Source organism: Mus musculus, chromosome 1 (assembly GCF_000001635.26).
Source record: "Mus musculus strain C57BL/6J chromosome 1, GRCm38.p6 C57BL/6J".
Classification (NCBI taxonomy): domain Eukaryota; kingdom Metazoa; phylum Chordata; class Mammalia; order Rodentia; family Muridae; genus Mus; species Mus musculus.
The window spans coordinates 187,046,006-187,067,393 of record NC_000067.6 but is presented as its reverse complement, the minus strand read 5'-3'; the positions used below and the strand labels follow the sequence as shown (position 1 = coordinate 187,067,393).

Below are 21,388 nucleotides of genomic sequence, written 5' to 3'. Positions count from 1 at the left end.
CTTAAGAAGACTTTTTGCTATCCTAGGTTTTTTGTTATTCCAGATGAATTTGCAAATTGCTCCTTCTAATTCGTTGAAGAATTGAGTTGGAATTTTAATGGGGATTGCATTGAATCTGTAGATTGCTTTTGGCAAGATAGCCATTTTTACAATGTTGGTCCTGCCAATCCATGAGCATGGGAGATCTTTCCATCTTCTGAGATCTTCTTTAATTTCTTTCTTCAGGGACTTGAAGTTTTTATCATACAGATCTTTCACTTCCTTCGTTAGAGTCACGCCGAGATATTTTATATTATTTGTGGCTATTGAGAAGGGTGTTGTTTCCCTAATTTCTTTCTCAGCCTGTTTATTCTTTGTGTAGAGAAAGGCCATTGACTTGTTTGAGTTAATTTTATATCCAGCTACTTCACCGAAGCTGTTTATCAGGTTTAGGAGTTCTCTGTTGGAATTTTTAGGGTCACTTATATATACTATCATATCATCTGCAAAAAGTGATATTTTGACTTCCTCTTTTCCAATTTGTATCCCCTTGATCTCCTTTTGTTGTCGAATTGCTCTGGCTAATACTTCAAGTACTATGTTGAAAAGGTAGGGAGAAAGTGGGCAGCCTTGTCTAGTCCCTGATTTTAGTGGGATTGCTTCCAGCTTCTCTCCATTTACTTTGATGTTGGCTACTGGTTTGCTGTAGATTGCTTTTATCATGTTTAGGTATTGGCCTTGAATTCCTGATCTTTCCAGAACTTTTATCATGAATGGGTGTTGGATCTTGTCAAATGCTTTTTCTGCATCTAACGAGATGATCATGTGGTTTTTGTCTTTGAGTTTGTTTATATAATGGATTACATTGATGGATTTTCGTATATTAAACCATCCCTGCATCCCTGGAATAAAACCTACTTGGTCAGGATGGATGATTGCTTTAATGTGTTCTTGGATTCGGTTAGCGAGAATTTTATTAAGGATTTTTGCATCGATGTTCATAAGAGAAATTGGTCTGAAGTTCTCTATCTTTGTTGGATCTTTCTGTGGTTTAGGTATCAGAGTAATAGTGGCTTCATAAAATGAGTTGGGTAGAATACCTTCTACTTCTATCTTGTGAAAAAGTTTGTGCAGAACTGGAGTTAGATCTTCTTTGAAGGTCTGATAGAACTCTGCACTAAACCCGTCTGGTCCTGGGCTTTTTTTGGCTGGGAGACTATTAATAACTGCTTCTATTTCTTTAGGGGATATGGGACTGTTTAGAAGGTCAACTTGATCCTGATTCAACTTTGGTACCTGGTATCTGTCCAGAAATTTGTCCATTTCGTCCAGGTTTTCCAGTTTTGTTGAGTATAGCCTTTTGTAGAAGGATCTGATGGTGTTTTGGATTTCTTCAGGATCTGTTGTTATGTCTCCCTTTTCATTTCTGATTTTGTTAATTAGGATTTTGTCCCTGTGCCCTTTAGTGAGTCTAGCTAAGGGTTTATCTATCTTGTTGATTTTCTCAAAGAACCAACTCCTCGTTTGGTTAATTCTTTGAATAGTTCTTCTTGTTTCCACTTGGTTGATTTCACCCCTGAGTTTGATTATTTCCTGCCGTCTACTCCTCTTGGGTGAATTTGCTTCCTTTTTTTCTAGAGCTTTTAGATGTGTTGTCAAGCTGCTAGTATGTGCTCTCTCCCGTTTTTTCTTGAAGGCACTCATAGCTATGAGTTTCCCTCTTAGAAATGCTTTCATTGTGTCCCAAAGGTTTGGGTACGTTGTGGCTTCATTTTCATTAAACTCTAAAAAGTCTTTAATTTCTTTCTTTATTCCTTCCTTGACCAAGGTATCATTGAGAAGAGTGTTGTTCAGTTTCCATGTGAATGTTGGCTTTCTGTTATTTATTTTGTTATTGAAGATCAGCCTTAGTGCATGGTGATCTGATAGGATACATGGGACAATTTCAATATTTTTGAATCTGTTGAGGCCTGATTTGTGACCTATTATGTGGTCAATTTTGGAGAAGGTACCATGAGGTGCTGAGAAGAAGGTATATCCTTTTGTTTTAGGGTAAAATGTTCTGTAGATATCTGTCAGATCCATTTGTTTCATCACTTCTGTTAGTTTCAGTGTGTCCCTGTTTAGTTTCTGTTTCCATGATCTGTCCATTGGTGAAAGTGGTGTGTTGAAGTCTCCCACTATTATTGTGTGAGGCGCAATGTGTGCTTTGAGCTTTACTAAAGTTTCTTTAGTGAATGTGGCTGCTCTTGTATTTGGAGCATAGATATTCAGAATTGAGAGTTCCTCTTGGAGGATTTTACCTTTGATGAGAATGAAGTGTCCCTCCTTGTCTTTTTTGATGACTTTGGGTTGGAAGTCAATCTTATCAGATATTAGGATGGCTACTCCTGCTTGTTTCTTCATACCATTTGCTTGGAAAATTGTTTTCCAGCCTTTCATTCTGAGGTAGTGTCTATCTTTTTCTCTGAGATGAGTTTCCTGTAAGCAGCAAAATGTTGGGTCTTGTTTGTGTAGCCGGTTTGTTAGTCTATGTCTTTTTATTGGCGAGTTGAGACCATTGATGTTAAGAGATATTAAGGAAAAGTAATTGTTGCTTCCTGTTATTTTAGTTGTTAAAGGTGGCATTCTGTTCTTGTGGCTGTCTTCTTTTAGGTTTGTTGAGGGATTACCTTCTTGTTTTTTCTAGGGCGTTGTTCCCGTTCTTGTATTGGTTTTTTTCTGTTATTATCCTTTGAAGGGCTGGATTCGTGGAGAGATAATGCGTGAATTTGGTTTTGTCGTGGAATACTTTGGTTTCTCCCTCTATGATAATTGAGAGTTTGGCTGGGTATAGTAGCCTGGGCTGCAGTTTGTGTTCTCTTAGTGTCTGTATAACATCTGTCCAGGCTCTTCTGGCTTTCATAGTCTCTGGTGAAAAATCTGGTGTAATTCTGATAGGCTTGCCTTTATATGTTACTTGACCTTTTTCCCTTACTGCTTTTAGTATTCTATCTTTATTTAGTGCATTTGATGTTCTGATTATTATGTGTCGGGAGGAATTTCTTTTCTGGTCCAGTCTATTTGGAGTTCTGTAGGCTTCTTGTATGTTCATATGCATCTCATTCTTTAGATTTGGGAAGTTTTCTTCAATAATTTTGTTGAAGATGTTTGCTGGACCTTTGAGTTGAAAATCTTCATTCTCATCCACTCCTATTATCCGTACGTTTGGTCTTCTTATTGTGTCCTGGATTTCCTGGATATTTTGAGTTAGGATCTTTTTGCATTTTCCATTTTCTTTGATTGTTGTGCCGATGTTCTCTATGGAATCTTCTGCACCTGAGATTCTCTCTTCCATCTCTTGTATTCTGTTGCTGATGCTCAAATCTATGGTTCCAGATTTCTTTCCTAGGGTTTCTATCTCTAGTGTTGCCTCGCTTTGAGTTTTCTTTATTGTGTCTACTTCCCTTTTTAGGTCTAGTATGGTTTTGTTCATTTCCATCACCTGTTTGTATGTTTTTTCCTCTTTTTCTGTAAGGACTTCTACCTGTTTGATTGTGTTTTCCTGTTTTTCTTTAAGGACTTGTAACTCTTTAGCAGTGTTCTCCTGTATTTCTTTAAGTGATTTATTAAAGTCCTTCTTGATGTCCTCTACCATCATCATGAGATATGCTTTTAAATCTAGGTCTAGGTTCTCAGGTGTGTTGGGGTTCCCTGGACTGGGCGAAGTGGGTGTGCTGGGTTCTGGTGATGGTGAGTGGTCTTGGTTCCTGTTAGTAAGATTCCTCCGTTTACCTTTCGCCATCTGGTAATCTCTGGAGTTAGTAGTTATAGTTGACTCTGTTTAGAGATTGTTCTTCTGGTGATTCTGTTACCGTCTATCAGCAGACCTGGGAGACAGATTCTCTCCTCTGAGTTTCAGTGCTCAGAGCACTCTCTGCTGGCAAGCTCTCTTACAGGGAAGGTGCGCAGATATCTTGTATTTGGACCTCCTCCTGGCCGAAGAAGAAGGCCCAAAACAGGACCTTTCTCAGACACTGTGTTGCTTTGGCAGTTCCCAGGTGGTACAGACTCTCACCTAAGCAGACTAAATTCCTAAGTTCCTTGGAGTCCCGGGACCAAGATGGCGACCGCTGCTGCTGTGGCTTAGGTCGCCTCCCCAGCCGGGCGGGCACCTGTCCTCTGGTCCGGAAGGTGGCCGGCTGTCCCCGGCCCACACAGGGTGCTGCCTCAGCGCCTCTGTGCTTCTGCCTGTTCCAGAAGCTGTCAGGTTCTCTGGCGCACCCTCTCACCTGTTCAGACTAATTTCCTAAGTTCGGCAGGTCCCGGACCAAGATGGCGACCGCTGCTGCTGTGGCTTAGGCCGCCTCCCCAGCCGGGCGGACACATGTCCTCCGGTACGGACGGTGGCTGGCTGTCCCCGGCCCACACAGGGTGCTGCCTCAGCGCCTCTGTGCTTCCGCCTGTTCCAGAAGCTGTCAGGTTCTCTGGCGCACCCTCTCACCTATTCAGACTAATTTCCTAAGTTCGGCGGGTCCCGGACCAAGATGGCGACCGCTGCTGCTGTGGCTTAGGTCGCCTCCCCAGCCGGGCGGGCACCTGTCCTCCGGTCCGGAAGGTGGCCGGCTGTCCCCGGCCCACACAGGGTGCTGCCTCAGCCCCTCTGTGCTTCCGCCTGTTCCAGAGGCTGTCAGGTTCTCTGGCGCACCCTCTCACCTGTTCAGACTAATTTCCTAAGTTCGGCGGGTCCCGGACCAAGATGGCGACCGCTGCTGCTGTGGCTTTATAGCCATCTTCTTATCTTTCCTTTTTTCACTCATTTAGTAATAAGGTACAAACCATACCTGACATCACTACTTCTGTGGGCAGGGCTTGCTAGGGAAGATTTTACTATAGAGGTGCCAGTCTGGGAAGGGCAGGCAGTCTGAACTGTGGGAGTAACTGTGAAGGGCCAGTGTATATATACTCTAGGGGTGCTGTCTGTTGAGGCCAGTGTGTTCTGTGGAGGCGTCTGTCTGGGAAGGGCAGTCTGTAGTATTGGGGTAACTATAAAGGGCCAGTGTATGTTCTGGGGGTGCTGTCTATTGAGGGCAGTGTATACTGTGGGGTGACTTCTGTGAAGGTCAGTCTGTACTGTTGAGGTCACTGTGAAGTCTTCTAGTGGCCTGAGGCCACTCATTTTCTTCAGTAGAGTCTTGTCTAATCTTATTCTGAGCACACACTAGTACTGGGGGGTAGGGGTGCAAACAGGAAGTAAGATGTGGTTCTCAACATTCAGCACAAGAACTACTTAATCTTTAGTACTTAGCCCAGTTATCCACAGTGTAGAGCATTGAATGCTGGGTAAAAGCATCCGGTCGTGAGGAACTGAGTCAGGCTGGACTGGGCAATAGCCCCTAGCCATAAAGAACTGTTTGGCCCCCAGCCTGAGAGCTGTCTGATCTACCAGCAGACTTTGGATGTGTGGTAGCAGCAACCCAATGGCAAAAGACCTCTCTGCCTGGAGATTAGAGAGTCTGGGAAGAAGAAATGAGAGGACAGGGATGGGGCAGACCTGGAAGAAAGCAGAGGAATGAGGTCAGGCTGGGTTTGCCCAGCCACCAATAGAGCCCCAAGGAACCAAGTTCCACCCTCAGGACGTGAGCTGCTCACAGAGGCAATCACTCAGGTCCACACATGACCAGAGGTCTCAGGTTGAGGTAGTGGATGCTTAGCCTATACAGTGAGCGTAAAGATAGTGAGCAGAAAGGGTGTCTTCTGCCCTAGGAATGATGCCTGGAAGGTGGGCAGGAGGCCTTCTGACCAGATGATTCTAAAAGGATCTTCGTTTCAGCACCAGATGGAAGAAAAATAAGGCAGACAGACTTGATCTCAACAGAGGGAGAACCGCTGTGTTGGAATAGTGAGGGCCCGTATGTTTCTGTGGGATGAAGCTGGATTTTTGTGTCCGGTTTAATTGGGAGCAGAGTGTGTTTTCTTCATACCTAGACATATTGTTTCATGTGACCCACCCCACCCAGTATGTTTTCTTCATACCTAGACATATTGTTTCATGTGACCCACCCCGCCCAGTATGTGCTTGGACTTTGGATAGTTCTGAACTTTATAGATCATATGATTTCCTCTATACGCATGAGGAAAAGTTACAAAAAGTCTGGGACCTGAGACCACTGAAAAACTGACAAGCAACAGGTGACAAGATGGCGTACACAGATGTATCACCATGCATGTGCTGCACAGGAGCCTCACAGAATGGGAAACTCAAGGAGGGGCAGATGCTTGAGGCTTAACTTTTCGAAGAGCCGAGAGGAGTTGGGCATCCAGACAATTTCAGAGCTATGGTGAGTGATTTCTTTGGGGAATGTGAGTGGACTAAGGTTGACAGTGTACTAGGACAGATCCTGGTGTGACTCACGATTCTCACTCTCTTCCTCTGTGGTACGATTGTAATTCTTCTTGGCTTCATAGAATTCCAGTCTGAACTAGGGTAATCAAACCAATGAACTTGAGAGAAATCTTTCCTATGGGAACCCAGGGCTGGCTGTGCCCCAGGTGCTCTGAGTTTGAAGTCAGAGCGACATATTTAAGGAATTGTTTTTGTAAAGTTGAACTTAAAAGCCAGGGGCAACCAGTGTCTCAGTAGTAAAGAGCATTTGCTGCTGGTGCAGAGAACCCAGGTCCAGTCCCAGCTCACAACTGCCTGGAACTCCAGGTCTGTGGGTTCGGATCCCTCTTCTGGCCTCTACAGGCACCTGCACAGATGTAGTGTCCTACAGATATGCAGGTACAAATGCATACAGTAAAAAATTAGACACAGTTACAAGATTAACAACTAGTAATGCTAGCGTAGAACCATTATAACAACACATAAGAATAAAGTTTATTTAAAATGTATTAGATGTCTCTGTAATCTTTCATTCATTTTCAGACTATGGGTACCTGTAGATGACAAGGTGCTGAGCAACTCAAAATAAGGGGGTGCTATCATATGATCTTACCCTTGCCTGCTGGCATCTGGGAACCTCCTGCTCTGTCCTCTAGAACTGCTGCCCCTCCGAAACTAGGGCAGAGGAAGGTGGGTTGTTTCTGAGGAGAGAACAAAGAGGGAGCTAGGGAACTTGGGGTCTGTGTTCCTCACATACAGTTTCCAGAAAACCCTGTTCCTTACTCTGGCATCCAACCCATCTGAAGGTGTTAGTGGCTCAAGTGTCTGGGTGTAGAGAGGAAGAATAGGAGGAGATCTTAGCTGTACCCCACTTCTTCACTTTCATGTTGGTGCTACACCCTAGCTCTGCTCACCAGCAGTAATAGCTTGAGGTTCCTACTACCTTCTAGTTCCCAGGCAGGTGTAATTTACCAGATGTTGCGTAATTCTCCCTATTTGAGAGTGAACACTTCTGAGAGGAGGATCAGGGTGAAGAGTTCACTTCCTGCCATGGTGAAATTTCAATACACAGCACTTACATTTTGCAGAAAGGCTTATGAAATGATAGTGTTCATGCTAAAAGTATAATGATAACCTATAGGCTCTGCTCCCATAGGCTTTCCTGTGCAGACACATTTGACTCTAGCTAATGAAGAATAGTGGACAGAGACCGAGGTCTAGCTCAGGAACCTTTCCATCCAATAGGTGAGATCAGACTTCAAGGGAAATTGCTGTGACACAAAACAAGAAGCATAAAAGAGAAAGGTGTAAAGATTAACACTAGGTCTGCAGTGCAGAAGATTTAATTTATATCTAAAGAGAGGCTTTCCTAAAGGGAGTGGCCTTTTCTGTAGGAGACTTAATGTTTTGGGTGGATCTGCACCTACTAAGGGCATAGTAATGTTTGCTAGGCACAATTAACATCATTCTCCAGCTTGTTGGTTTGGCGTGCTGCTGTGCAGTTCTGCTGATGGTAAACACTCTTTCCTCAGTGCCGGCCTCAGCTGCAATCAGCTCCTCTATCCTCATCCTAGTTTCCCTGAGAGAAATGATCAAAAGCAGAAAGAACATTCACAGTAATGACAGTTATTGATATATGCTGTAATTATAAAAAAAAAACTTTGCAGTGGGAATTCTATTATATTAATGATGCATGTATATTATTAAGAATTATAAATATTGAGTAATAAACCTTCAAGTTCACACACTCCCAGATGTTATTTTGGGGTTACTAGACTGGCAATTTTTCAAAAACACAAGCAGTAATTAGAAATCTTACACAATCTCTTTCAGAAACAGTACTTGATTTTAATTCTTTCATTTGAAAAAAAACTTGTAAGAAAAACACTGTCAGAACTGTTGACATTTTTATAGCTTGACAAAAATGAAGCATAATTAAAATGAAATATTTGTTGCATAAATTAAACCACAATTAATATGTTTTCTGCCAATGCTTCAAGGATAAGATTAAAACAGCGTCCTTAGCAGGCTCCCGCTGTGAGACTAATTTCCTGATTTTTATACTGAATATTATCACACGAGTTCTCACAGCATAGACTCAAATCAACAAGTGAAAAATGCTTTTTGATGAAGACGTGTGCAGAAGGAGATGAACTGCTTTTATGAAACAAGGCAGGACTGCTTTTTCTTTTAAGATCTGATGACTAGTTGATTCCAAGGGTAAGATTTGCACATGTAAAGCCATTAAAATACATAGAAAATTGCCCTTCGTTTTAGTTAGCTCTGCCTTTTAAATTAGCCAGCTTATTGTTTCAGGCATGTTTGCCTTTTGAGAAGGAAATTAGAAAATGCATAAGATGTGCTATGCAAAGGCCCACCTTCCAGCTAACCATGAAGTAAAAATACATCCCATCACAAATCTTAGTCCTAAACAGTTTCCAGGAAACTGGAGGAAAAATGTATCCTCTTAGCGGAGGGTTACTTCTCCCACCAGTGACGATGGCCATAGAAGGAAAACCTGATCCTGATGGGAGTTGCCTATTGCTCTTAAAACTGCCTGAACTAGGAAGATGGCTCCCACCTTATCTATGTATTTATCTATGTGTCTGTGTGTCTACCTATCCATCTCTCTGTCTGTCCATCCATCCATCTATCCATCCATCCATCCATCTTTCTTTCTATCTATTTGATTTTGGGGTTTTTTTTGGTGACTACTTGTAACCCCTGCAATGGGAGGGGCAGACAGAGACAAGAGGGTCACTGTGGCTTGCTGGCTCCCACGCAGCTGAAAACAGGGAGCTCCAGATTCAGGGAGACATTTTGTTACAAGGAAATAAAGTAGGCACGGAACAATAGAAGGACACTTTCTAATGATGTTTGCCTCTGGCCTGTGTATGTGTCCATAGGCAAATGTGCCTGCATACATATATATCACTCACATACATACATACATACATACATACAGACAGACAGACAGACAGATATGCACACATGCAAATTCCAAGCTGCCCAGACAACACATAATCTTTCTATTTGAATTTCTTCTAATTCTTTTTTGATATCAGACACCGTTTAAGAGCTCAGTGAAGGAAAGAGATCATCATTATCAACAGTCATCTCCATCTCTCCAGCGTCTCTCTCAGACAGTGCTGCTCGGAAGGATAAAAGCACCAAGAGCCCTCTTGCTGGGCAAGAATAGGCTGGGCAGGCACTTATTCACCTCTGAGCTGTCGCCCCTCTTCCTAGGGGTGTGCTAGATGCTGGCAGCATATGGATCAGACTTGGCTGGGAGGGAGTGGCATGAGTTGGGAGAGCTCTTTAAACTTGCAAGGCCAGGGTATCCCTAGCTAGCTGTCTGCTCTAAAGGCTCTCCATCTTATATCTGTGCACTGGCCAGCACTGTGCATTGCAAAGGCATTAACAACTTCGACTTGAGCATTTTAGCTCCCCCCAAATTTTCTACCATCTTTTGGGGTGCTTTGGTTTTGGTCACTTGACATGACATGAGAATGGTAGTGGCATACTTAGTGGTGTGGTTGTGCTGGTGAATGGCATGGTCACTCACTCCAGTATTTCAGGGCTGGGCAACCTCCCCTAATGACACCCAATTGGGAACCACAGCTGCTTTTCCAGCTTCACCCATCTGTCTCCCATTTCTGTCCCATGCTTGCTTCTTACCTGTCTCCAATAGCTAGAAATTTTTATTCCATGGGGACAGGAAATTTTGTCTAACTTAATCATTACTATATTCTTACTGCCAAGGCACTTGATTAATACTTGATTTAAAAGACTGTATGAATAAGTAAATGAATGTTTAAAATTAGTTTTTAAAAGGAGCATTTGAGCAATGATGGGAATCTAGGTTTGGCAAGTGGCCAAGGGTGTGCAGCATGGTCATGGAAGTTTCACTCACACATCAGCCTGTCTTTACCTCAGAGAAACTGTCCTGACTTCAAAATGATTGTTTTTGAAACTAAATTTCCAATTCTAATGTACATAACTATTTCCTGGCCTGCAAACCCCAAATCTGCAACTCTCTTTGGCGGAAGTGTCCTGAAGTGGGAAGGGCTGCACTGTGAGACCCCTTCGCGAGATTCACTGGGAGACTCTTTCATACTCAGAACCATTTAAGTAGTTGATAGAATGGCCTTCAGCTGAGTGTGAGCTGTGCTTGTGAAACATAAATGACTTTCCTATTTGGATTCAACCCATCACCAACATATATGCTGAGTTACATATATGCACTTATTCCAAAAACCATTCATACGAAAAGTAATGCCAAGCATTTAAATCCCGGGCATTTTGAGTAAGCGAATATCCTATACATGGCTACCACCCATGAAGATTTAGTTAAGATCTGAGTGCGCCTTTTAAATTGTTACTTCTCCTTACCTGTTCATGTTCTCATTCGTTGGCTTTTCTGCCATTTTCTCATCATAGGTGGCCTAGGCTCTGCCATGTAGTACTGGAAGCTACACATTGATGCACAATGACCTGTCATGGTAGAATTGTGACCTAACTATAGAGTATACACTTCGCTCTCATCGTTGGTGGTAGTTCTATTTTCCAGGGTCACTGTGAACACCAAATATTAAACTGTAGATCTAAACCCCATGGGCACCATCTGCTCTGATATTCAGGTTCTAGGACGAAAAGATAACCATGTAGGAGTGAGCTTGGAAAAATGGTTTTGTGTAATTTTTTAAAGCAGAGGGAAACACACAAGAGCCTATCTGTTTATGGTTTTCTTAGTGTCTCTATATAACATTTATTTCTCTGGCATTCCTCATAGACAAGGAAGGTCAGAGAATTTCTCCATGGCCAGTGATGCCACAGAAAGGTGAGATGACATAAAAAACACGTCTCAATTTTATTACCGACGTGGCTGAAGAGGATTCTAGCTATTATGGCCTGCCTTGGGAGGAAATGAGGTTCCACTAACTAAAAAGGACCAGAGAGGGTGCGAAGGGCCTTGGTTCAAAGCACTCAGACATCTAAACACTCTGCTTGAGAATGTGAGTGAGTCCTGACCCTGCACATGGCCGTGCAAGTACTCCAAGCATTGGATTGGGGGTAACAAGTGAGCACAGATGTGACGGTTAAGGGTCTAGATCTGAGTGACAGCTGTGTTCTTATGAAGTCCTCATTAAAGGCCTCATACCCGCTTTCTGACAAAGCAGAGTCACACTTTAAAGGCCTGCATTTCTATCTAGTTAAGATTTATTTATGTGTAATTGCATATGCATAATGTATTCGCACTCTGATGGCACAGGAAGACAGACAAGACAGATGAAGGCCCTGGTCATGCAACTCTGATATAGTGTCTGACACTTCCTTCTTGCTAGTGGACCCGACCCTCTTGTTTAATATCTTACAAGTACTTTGAGACTTGGGCTGTAGCTGTGAAGTGATACAAGCGTGTATGTGCTAGCTGGGATCCTAAAGGCTTCAGCCAATGTATGAGTTGACACTAGGAGTCTGATGACATTTCTAGAGAGTCAGGCTGAAAGACAGACAGGCTTTAAGATACACTGCCCAACAAGGGATGCAGGGCCAAGCCCATCTGTGCATTTGTTTAGCCATGTCTTTGGCCAGGTAGTTACCAAGCCCACTCTTTGCCTATCAACTACGTTAAATTAAACCTCGAGAATACAACTATGAATAAAATGTCACCTGGCTTTTAGCAGTTCCTGCCCTCAATGAGATCATCCTTAGGGAGCCTCCTTACACAGAGGCATTTGGTTCCTTCTACCAAACAACACTTATTTCGGAATGTTATAATGTTAGTGTCTATTGATATTTCCATTGTAATTCATTCTTGTGAAGCCATCCTGATACTAGCTCTGAACATTTTTGCAGCATATTTTCCAGTAGATTAGCCATGTGCAACCACATGCTCCCTAAGTACCAGTCTCATTCAACATCCCTCCTGCTTACCTTGTGCCACCCTTGTACACACAGGTGATGTTACCAGTACCTCCTGCCATGATGTCATTAGCTGTGTGATAAAAATCAATGAGCAGGCCACAGACCTTCCTAACTATAGCATAATATCTAGTTGGATGTCTTACTTTGTTTTATTTGCAATGAAATTAATATCTATACCTATACTTCTGTATATACGTCTATTTCTATATGTGCATCTATTTCTTCTGACATATTGTTCTGCTGTGTACTCCTTTTATTATGACATATGTACCCCATAGTACAATAGATTAGTCAACAAGACTCCCCACCGCTTATGTGCCGATTCATATTTCTGGCCTGCCAGTGCCTATGTGTGCATTTATAGCCAAGACAATGCACAAGATGGGGAGCCAACTATGAGAAATAAACAGGTGTGCTCAGTGAGTGACAATGAGAGAGTGGAGCTCGGGGGAAAGATGCCTCCAGAAAGCAGAGAAAGAAGCAACTCAAATTCAGAACTCTACAGTTTGGCTATGCTCTCCCTGACCTAAATACAGTGAACCCTGAAAGCATATGAGACTACTCACTATATTTACTTTAAAAATAAGAGCACTTGAGTATTTCTCTAAAATAAGTACTTACCTGCTGGATACTGGCTCTAGTGGCATTGTTGGTTGAGGTAATGTCTCTCTGTTTGGTACACAGTGACAAGAAACCCAGGCTGACTTCAAACGTGTGATCCCCCTGACTCAGCTTCCCACATTTTAGGAGATAGCAAGCATGATAGAGACTCTGGTGCTTGTCTGAGATCACAAAACTTTTCTAGAGACCCTGGGCTCCAGGGCACCGATAGCTCAGAATCTAAGGCCTAGGACACCTATGGGCAATGCCTGGAGACACGTGCAGCTTCCAGGCTGTGAGTTAATATGCGGATGGATTCTGCTTTTGTTTAGGTTCAGATTGACAGTTTGTCATCATTTCTCACAGCTAAACATTGACCCTTTCACCTCATGTACAAGTGGTTTCATGTAACGCCTAGGTCTTGTGACTTAGACTACAAAGAACAGAACACTTGAAGCTCTTTTCTAGAAACCTTGGAGTGTTCTCAGCCCAGGCAGCTGCTCAGTGTGTTGAATAAAACTGTGGAGATGCTGTTGTCATCCCAGAGCTTCCTCATGTAACAGGAGTGTGACAGAACCTGTCTGACTGAGCAGTTTTGCTAGAGGTGCCAAATGCCACTCACTGAACAAGTGTTTTAGATGGCCAACTGTGAGGAGACTGGACACCCATCTGTCTCTCAGGAGTGTAGGCCCTTTGTGTTTGGATATGTGTGGGGTAGAGGAACAGGGTGACCTAGCCTGGAGCACAGCCACAACCCCAGCATTTGTAAAGCCGGCAACAGGATCTGGAGTGTGAGGCCACTGGGTAGCAGAGTTCCAGACAGACAAGGCTCATGGATGGCAACTTATGGAAGACGAGGAGAGGAGCACATGTCAGTGTAAAGACATCATGGACGCTCTGCACATGCGCACTTGAACCTTCCAACTCCTCAGCATTCATGCTCAGCAAGAGGAGTGAGCTGCTGAGAGAGGCTCTGGTCCCTACACATATACAGATGACTTCTGTATATGTGTAGGGACCAGACATGACAGACAGACTTCTGACAGAGTAGTCCTTGCAGAGTGGGCCACCATTGTCATCATGAGTCATATAGCAGCAATGTCATGTACACCAAACCACTAGGGAAGTGAGGTTTATTTAGATTGGCTTTCAAAATGAGTGGTTTTTAAAGTTAACTGAAAGTATCTCAGAACACTCTTAGAAGGTTTATTTAGATTGAGTTTTCATGAAAAATATCAGGGACTCTTTGAAACCCCCATGAACTCCCACTTGAAAGGCAGAGAAGATCCAGAGGACTAGCTGGCAAGAGCATTTAATATTCAGTTTTCACCATCTACCTTGGGTTTTTTCTTTTGTGTTTTTTTTTTTTGTTTTGTTTTTTGTTTTTTGTTTTTTGTTTTTTTTTTTTTTTTTTTAGTTCTAAGAGAAAAGTCTCTGCAATATTTTAAAGCTGACTACATTAAAATCATTTCAGCTGATAAGTATGTGCCTGACCTGTGATTTTCCTCCTTGCTCCCTCGCCCCACCCTTTGTCTCTTGAGGCTCTGTCCATGATACAGAAGCATTGTTTCACCGAGGGGCATGGGCACGACTTGGTTACATGCTCAACTGTAACCGTCTGCTGGAAAGCCTTAAATAACTAGCTAAACATAACAGCTGCCGACCTAGTGTTCCTACACCTTGGGGTGAGTGGCCCAGGAAATTCACTCTTTGTCATTTTGACTTGGGTTGGAAATGAACCTGGGCTGATTTCCAGCTGAAAGAGCCATTCACTTCCAAACACTCCTGCTGTCCCAAGGAGCTCATTGTGGCAGTGGATGATTTGTGTTTGGCTGGGCATCCTAATAGCAAAAGCTGTCTGCTTTGGCAAGCAGCAGCTACGGCAGGATGTAGGATCGCTACCCCCAGTGTTTTTCTTGATGAGGATGTTTTTTTCAGAAAAGCAACCCCCCATCCCTGTTTAACCTGACCCCATAAGAGCATCGTGCAAGTGGCTTCTTGAACTCATGAGTAAATGGCTTCTCATGGCAGAATGACTGTGTTATTGTGTCAGAAGCAACTTGTCTGGAACTCTGAATCAGGACCAGAGGTTTCCTCAGACAAAAGCTGTGGTTCGTTACTAGCTAAGGCTGTGAGGGCCTGAAAATCAGAAGATGACAGATGCAAAGGTGGTGACGGCTTTCTGAAAGATTTCTCTTGTATAGAGTGGACCAATCCCTGCTCATCCACATAACTGTAGACTTATGTCTATTGTCAGGCCCTAGGCAGGACTGAGTCCTGGTATTGGTGCCTGGACAGAAGGCAGTACTCTGTGCACACAGGCCCAAATGCTAGCGCAGTGCATGGGGAACACTATAACCCACAGAAGTTGGAAAGTAAGAACACAAGAGCGTAGCAGGGCTGAAGGAAGGAAGCCCAGAGCTTCTAACTGTAATCATTCTTAACCTTCTCTGTACACGTCAATGCATGTGTTTATGTGTGTTCAGGGACTTGCTTAAAATCGCTTTACGGGGAGTTGTGATCAAAGATGCTTTGTTTCCATTCGAAAAAGATACAGGCTGTTCTGATCATCTGCTCTTCCTAGTAGAGTCTCAGCAGTCTCTCTCAGAGTCTTGGCCATTTCTATCCAGTTTCCAACCTTAAACTTCCTCGTTGTATCCCTGTATGTCCTCCCAGAGCCTGAGGTCTGTCTGTCCTTCTGGCATTAGCTTTTGATGTATTCACTTTCTTTTCTTACTCAGCTTGGTTAACAGTTTCCTGGTTTTATTGATGTTGACAAGAAAGTGAATGATGTTTTTGATGTTTCTGTTTCCCTACTTCATGCATGCATGTATATTTATTTATGTGCGCACATGCATACGTTTGTTTACATGTGTGTATACATGTGTGCAGGTGCATATACACACATGTGCACTTGCTTGTGAAGGCCTAAAGCTGACACAGGCCATCGTCCTCATTACTTTGCACTTTGTTCACTGAGGCAAATGGTATTGGGGCAAAGCCAAGAGCACTCGAGTGCAGTGGAGGAAGCAGAACCCCTCAGCTTTAAAGTCCCCACACCAGAAATGCCTGGCATGTTCCTGCCTCCTGTTCTTGTCACAGGATTTGTCACTGAGGAAGCTGGTATCCACCCAGGGGCTCCCCATCTCTGGAGTACAGAGATCAGTGTGTCCTGGGGTCCAGAGTCGGCCTCGGTGCTTGAGCGGCAGGCACTTTACCCACTGCGTCGCCTCCCTAGTCAGGGTTCTAGATTTGATTTCATGACTTCTACCCAGATCGTTTTCTTCTGCGTGGCTGTGTTCTTCTTTTCCTAGTTTCCTGAAGCAGATGTTCTGGTCACTGGGCAAGGCCTTGTCTTCCTCTCTGTCCATGTGTCTCCTGTTGCTGCTGCAGCCTTTGGTGCTTCTGCCGTCTGCATAAGTGTTATTTCCTCTCAGTTAGGTTTGTCTCCTCCTGAGGTTTCTTCCACTTGTGTTCTTTTCAGGGGTACACTATCTAATGTTCAAATATTTGGAGGTTTCCATGGATCTGTCATTGATACCCATGGTAAATCTGCTGTTTTATGAAATGGTACTTGTGTGGTTTGTTTTAAATTTGTTAAAGTGTTTTATGGTCCAGTACATAGTTTATCTTGGTGGTATTTCTGTATGAATCTGAGAAAAGTGTACACTCTGCTGCTGGTGGATAAAAAAGTCTATAGATGTCAATTACATCCAGTTGATTGACAGTGCTGTTCAGTTCAATTACACCCTTGTTGATTTTCTACCTGCTGGATCTGTCAGTCACTGATAAAGAGGTGTGGAATTTGCCAAGTACAATAGTGAGTCCATCCACTTCCTGCCAGCTCTATCAGTCTTCGCCTCCTGTACGCTGACCCTCTGACTCCAGGCACATAGACATTACTGACTGACAGGTCTTCTAGGAGACTTGACCCCTTTAGCATTCTACAGCCACTCCCATTATCCCTGATCACTTTCCTTACTCTGAAATCTCTTCTATCCAAAATTAGTATAGCATTTTCATCTCTTCCTTGGCTAATGGGAATACACAGGGCCGTTCTCTGCCCACCTAGTTTTCACCATTCATGCCTTTTATTTAAATCAGGATTTTAGGCAATATATTATTCAGCATTCCATTGTCTGTATAAAATGATTACTAATGCATCTGGATTACTATCGACCACCATGCTAACTACTTTTTCTTTGCTATGCTTGCCCTTTATTTAGTCTGAGTTTGTTTTCATCTTTCTCCAACACATCTGCTATTAATTGAATGTTTTATAATGTTCCATGTCTCCTCACTCGCAGACTCAGCTGCAGTCCCTAAAAATGTTCTCATGGTTGCTCTAGAGTGTGAGTATAGATTTACAGCACATGAATCCAAGTACCGCCGCCTCACCTGTGCTTATAAGACTTCAACAGATTTCCTTCGTTTCTCTCTCCAGACCCTTCCATATCATATCAATACCTTTTGCTGTACACACCAATCATATCACTGTTACTATAAATTCATAACAAAGACTGTTATCTAACAGATTAAAAATAAGAAAAACTAACGATTTCATCTTCCCTGTATCTAGAACTAAATTTCCGGTGTGTATCACATTTCGTTCCTCTTGAGCCTTTCATGTGGGTCAGGTCTCTTTGTTCTGAAAGTTAAGTAAGATATTGCTATACACATACAAGTGGATATGGTGTCTGTCAAGTTACCACGTGATACAGACAACAGAGCATTATAGATTCAAGGTGAAGAGCTGTTTGAGATAGTAGCTGTTAGTAAACATGCCTGAGATACTTCTAACAGTGAGATGGGTTTGGATTCCCTCTGCTCCGTGTCTGGAAGAGAAGGAACGCTGCTGAGCCGCACAGGAAAAGCAAACGTCATTATACACACTCATCCACGTGCCGTTTACAGGGAAGCATTTCATTCAGACTATCTCATTAGTTTCTTATCTGAGTCTCTGTGGCACACATTGTCTCTACACTTAGAAGTAGGGCCCACCACGGCCACTTAGGCAGACAAACCCAGACACATGCAGGCATTTTCCTGGGACCTGAGGTTAGTTATCAAAACAGATATTTAGGGTTAGGAGTCTACTGTTCCAGAGCAGAGTCAGATGAGTGGCAACAGAGACCCAGACACACCGCGGGCTCTTTTGAGAATCTTGTAAAGTGTGGACCTTCTGAAGACCCGGGCCAAGGATGGCGCTTTTCTCCTGGCTTCGCTCAGCCAGGAAATTTCAGACAAAATCTCCTTCACTAATAGACTCTTAAGAAAAAAAAACCCAAACCTCTTCAGTTTATTCACAGTATTCAGAGTTGGTATAGGAGCTGCCTTGTTAACGCTTGGCTGTGGAAACACCCATTTCTTAATCAAGTGCTTCAAATCTGGCTACTTGCAAAACCTCCTTCTGCAAGGATCTCCTAGAGAGCACGTCAGGTGTGAGGAGCCTGCCTCACCCTCTAGTAAAGGCACTTGGACACATCGCGCTCCTCTTTGTGTGACTCTGTTAACAAATGTTTACTTTGCCAAAAACTCAGTACAGAATGCCCTAAAACCAAGGCAAAGGCTGCAGGCTCCTTGAAAGCATGTGATTCAATCTCATGTTGGCGCCGCCCAGAGCTGCTCACATGTGCTAGCCATGGACATCAGACCTGTGTGCTTGCTAGGTGTGCTCGGGAGACAGATACAGGAAGACTGACGCATGTGTGGGGCCAGCCTGGTTCACATAATGATGTCCAGGCCTGCCAGGGTGACACAATGAGACCTTGTCAACAACAACAACAACTAAACAAAAAACAGAAACAAACAACAAAAAGGCAAGCAAACAAAACGAATGCAAATTTAATGAACGCTTTAAACTGATAAAATATCCAAAATATGTGTGTGTGTGTGTGTGTGGGGGGGGTGATGGGGAAACATGAAGGGTGGTTGTTGAAACCTACCTTAGAGTTCAACTTAATCCAAATGATAGCTATAGCGATAGCAGTAGAAGCCAACGGTCTCTGTGGTAACCTGAGCTCTTTCCCCTAGGATTTCCAGACTGTTCTGCCTTCATTTCAACTCTTCTCGAAGTATGGAAAGTTATATTCGAAAGCTGGAGAAATTGTATAAAGGTATGCATTGTTTGTTTTTTTCTGAGTACGTCCAAATATATACTAAATAAATTACCAATCAAATGAGACTGACTTAACTGTTAGGTACTTTTAAAATGCTGTGACAATATTCATGTGAGGTAAAATTCTATAAATGTCTTTAATTCTAATCTGATGGTTTCAACAATTGGTTTTATTTTTCAAATATCTTCTCTAAAATGGAGTGAAATGCATTAACAGAACTAACAAATGTCTGAGGTGTTCTTTATCTTTTAATTAAACGACACAGAAAAGATTTACATAGTGCCTGAAAAATATATCAGTGCTATCCCAAAAGCTAAAATGTTTCTCAGGACTTTTTAAATAGTACAGTTAAAGATTCTTTACTTAATTTAGAGTGATGGGAAGAGTCTAGGGTCTCTGATAATTACCAAAGTTTGCAGGATAGACAAGAAAAAAGATAACTGCCAGGCGGTAGTGGCGCACGCCTTTTAATCCCAGCACTTGGGAGGCAGAGGCAGGAAGATTTCGGAGTTCAAGGTCAGCCTGGTCTACAAAGTAAGTTCCAGGACAGCCAGGGCTACACAGAGAAACCCTGTCTTGAAACAAATAAACAAACAAACAAAAACAAAAAAAAGAAAAAGAAAAAGAAAAAGAAAAAAGATAACTACTAAAATTCAAGAGTCAAATAAGGTTTCAATAATTTTATTTTTATTGCTAATGTATTTTAGATTAAAAATGCAGTTGAACTAAGATCATAGACAGTATTGTGGTGTGTGTGTGTGTGTGTGTGTGTGTGTGTATGTGTGTGTGGATTTTTGTTTTGTTTTGTTTTGTTTTGCACAATTTCATCAGGTATGCGATAAAAGACATTTGAAGGGAAAGGTCACAAATAAGAAATCACATGTGTTAGAAGTGTCCGGAGTCCTCCAGGCCAAAGGTGATGGGCACTCACTGGCCAGCCTGCTGGGAAGAGCATGGAGTGCCTAAAGCCTCCTAGCGTTGGGTGTGCTGTGTTTCCTCTGCTTCACAGGGATCTCTGAAGGCTTTGATTTGGGTGTTAATGTATTAAAGACAGATACCAATACTAACCACTTACCTGTTCCAAAAGAATACCTGAGAGGAAATGGAAAGTATTCCTAGTTAATAGAAAAATTTTATATTTGTGTCACCAAGTAAGAACACTGTTTCAAAGGTTTAAAGTATTACTGCCATTGAATATGTATGAATCTGTGGCCCATAGTATGTCATATATATATATATATACACACATATATATGCAACTTTTAATGGAAAGTTGTAGTAATTCTGTTTATAATGGTTTTATAAAGAAGTATTTCTTGTGTGACAATGTTTCTGGGACACATGATCAATAATCTATTCTTGCCAGATTAAGGGCTGATGATAGAAAAAAGTCACCAACCATCAAGGTTCAACTTGGTAACTAAGTGAGTGGATTAGATTACTTAGTGGAGTGCCAGTAGGGATTTACTTACAGGGATGTGGACACCTCGAAAACAGCTGCATCCCTGAAAGCCCATTCCAACATGGATGACATGGATGACAGCTCATGGAAGTTACAACCCTGAATCACTGCATGCCTTGGAGTGGACAGAGCAGCTCAGAGGACAGAGTCTGCCCTCGTCAGCAGTTCTTACTGCTCTTATGACCTTGGGGAGGAGGGCTTTATGAATCTGGTTGGTTTCAGAGTCTTTGTGAGACTTGTTAGTTGTTTACCCCTTGACTCTTAAGGGGCCACTGTAAGAACTTCCTGAGTCTTAAGAAGTTTCCCTCCAGGATGAAATGCCTTAATTCAGGGGAAAGTACTGCACAACAATATTGGAATCGACCCAAATGCTGATTAATATATAGCAAATTCAGTGAAAGTGAATACAATGTTTTACCCACTCATCTGACAAAATGCCTACCTTGTATTCTTAAGAAGGCTTTGTTTAAAACCACTGTTCAATTTGATTGCATAACAATGTATTATGTACATATGTACATATATAGCTGCATATCTGTTGATGCGTATTTCTATATACCCATGTATATGTAAAATATGTATATATACATTAATATATTGCAGAAATGGTAATGGTAATAATCTCTGACTGGTTAGATTTTTATTAACCTTATTTTTCCCAGATTCTGCTTTATATCTCAACTTATTTTTAGATTTTCATTTGATCAGACAAAGTCAATGTTAAACCAAATTCTCCAATAAAGCTTAATAGTTCTCCTCTGCGATTACAAATGTGAACATTAAAGTTCTTCTTAACCATGATGATAGAAGGCACAGTGGTTACTTTTTTGTGACGATAAAGTACTTGCTAGATGATTTATAGTGAATGATAAGAGCAAGAACAACAAGAGTTTCACATTGGTCTAATTAAAGAGCAGAGACATGCAAAGGTACACA

At 42.4% G+C, this 21,388-nt stretch overlaps 1 protein-coding gene across 4 annotated transcripts in view; it reads left to right on the top strand.

Moving 5' to 3' along the window:
- The window catches only part of Spata17 (spermatogenesis associated 17), a 205,898-nt gene that overhangs the window by 148,118 nt on the left and 36,392 nt on the right, over positions 1-21,388 (top strand). For all 4 annotated transcript variants that reach the window (XM_006497207.3, XM_030243223.1, NM_028848.3 and 1 more), the window contains one exon: positions 18,905-18,987. In XM_006497207.3, coding sequence (XP_006497270.1) covers positions 18,905-18,985 — 81 coding nt within the window. In that variant the 3' untranslated portion in view covers positions 18,986-18,987. Of the gene's footprint in view, positions 1-18,904; positions 18,988-21,388 lie in introns of those variants that run through there.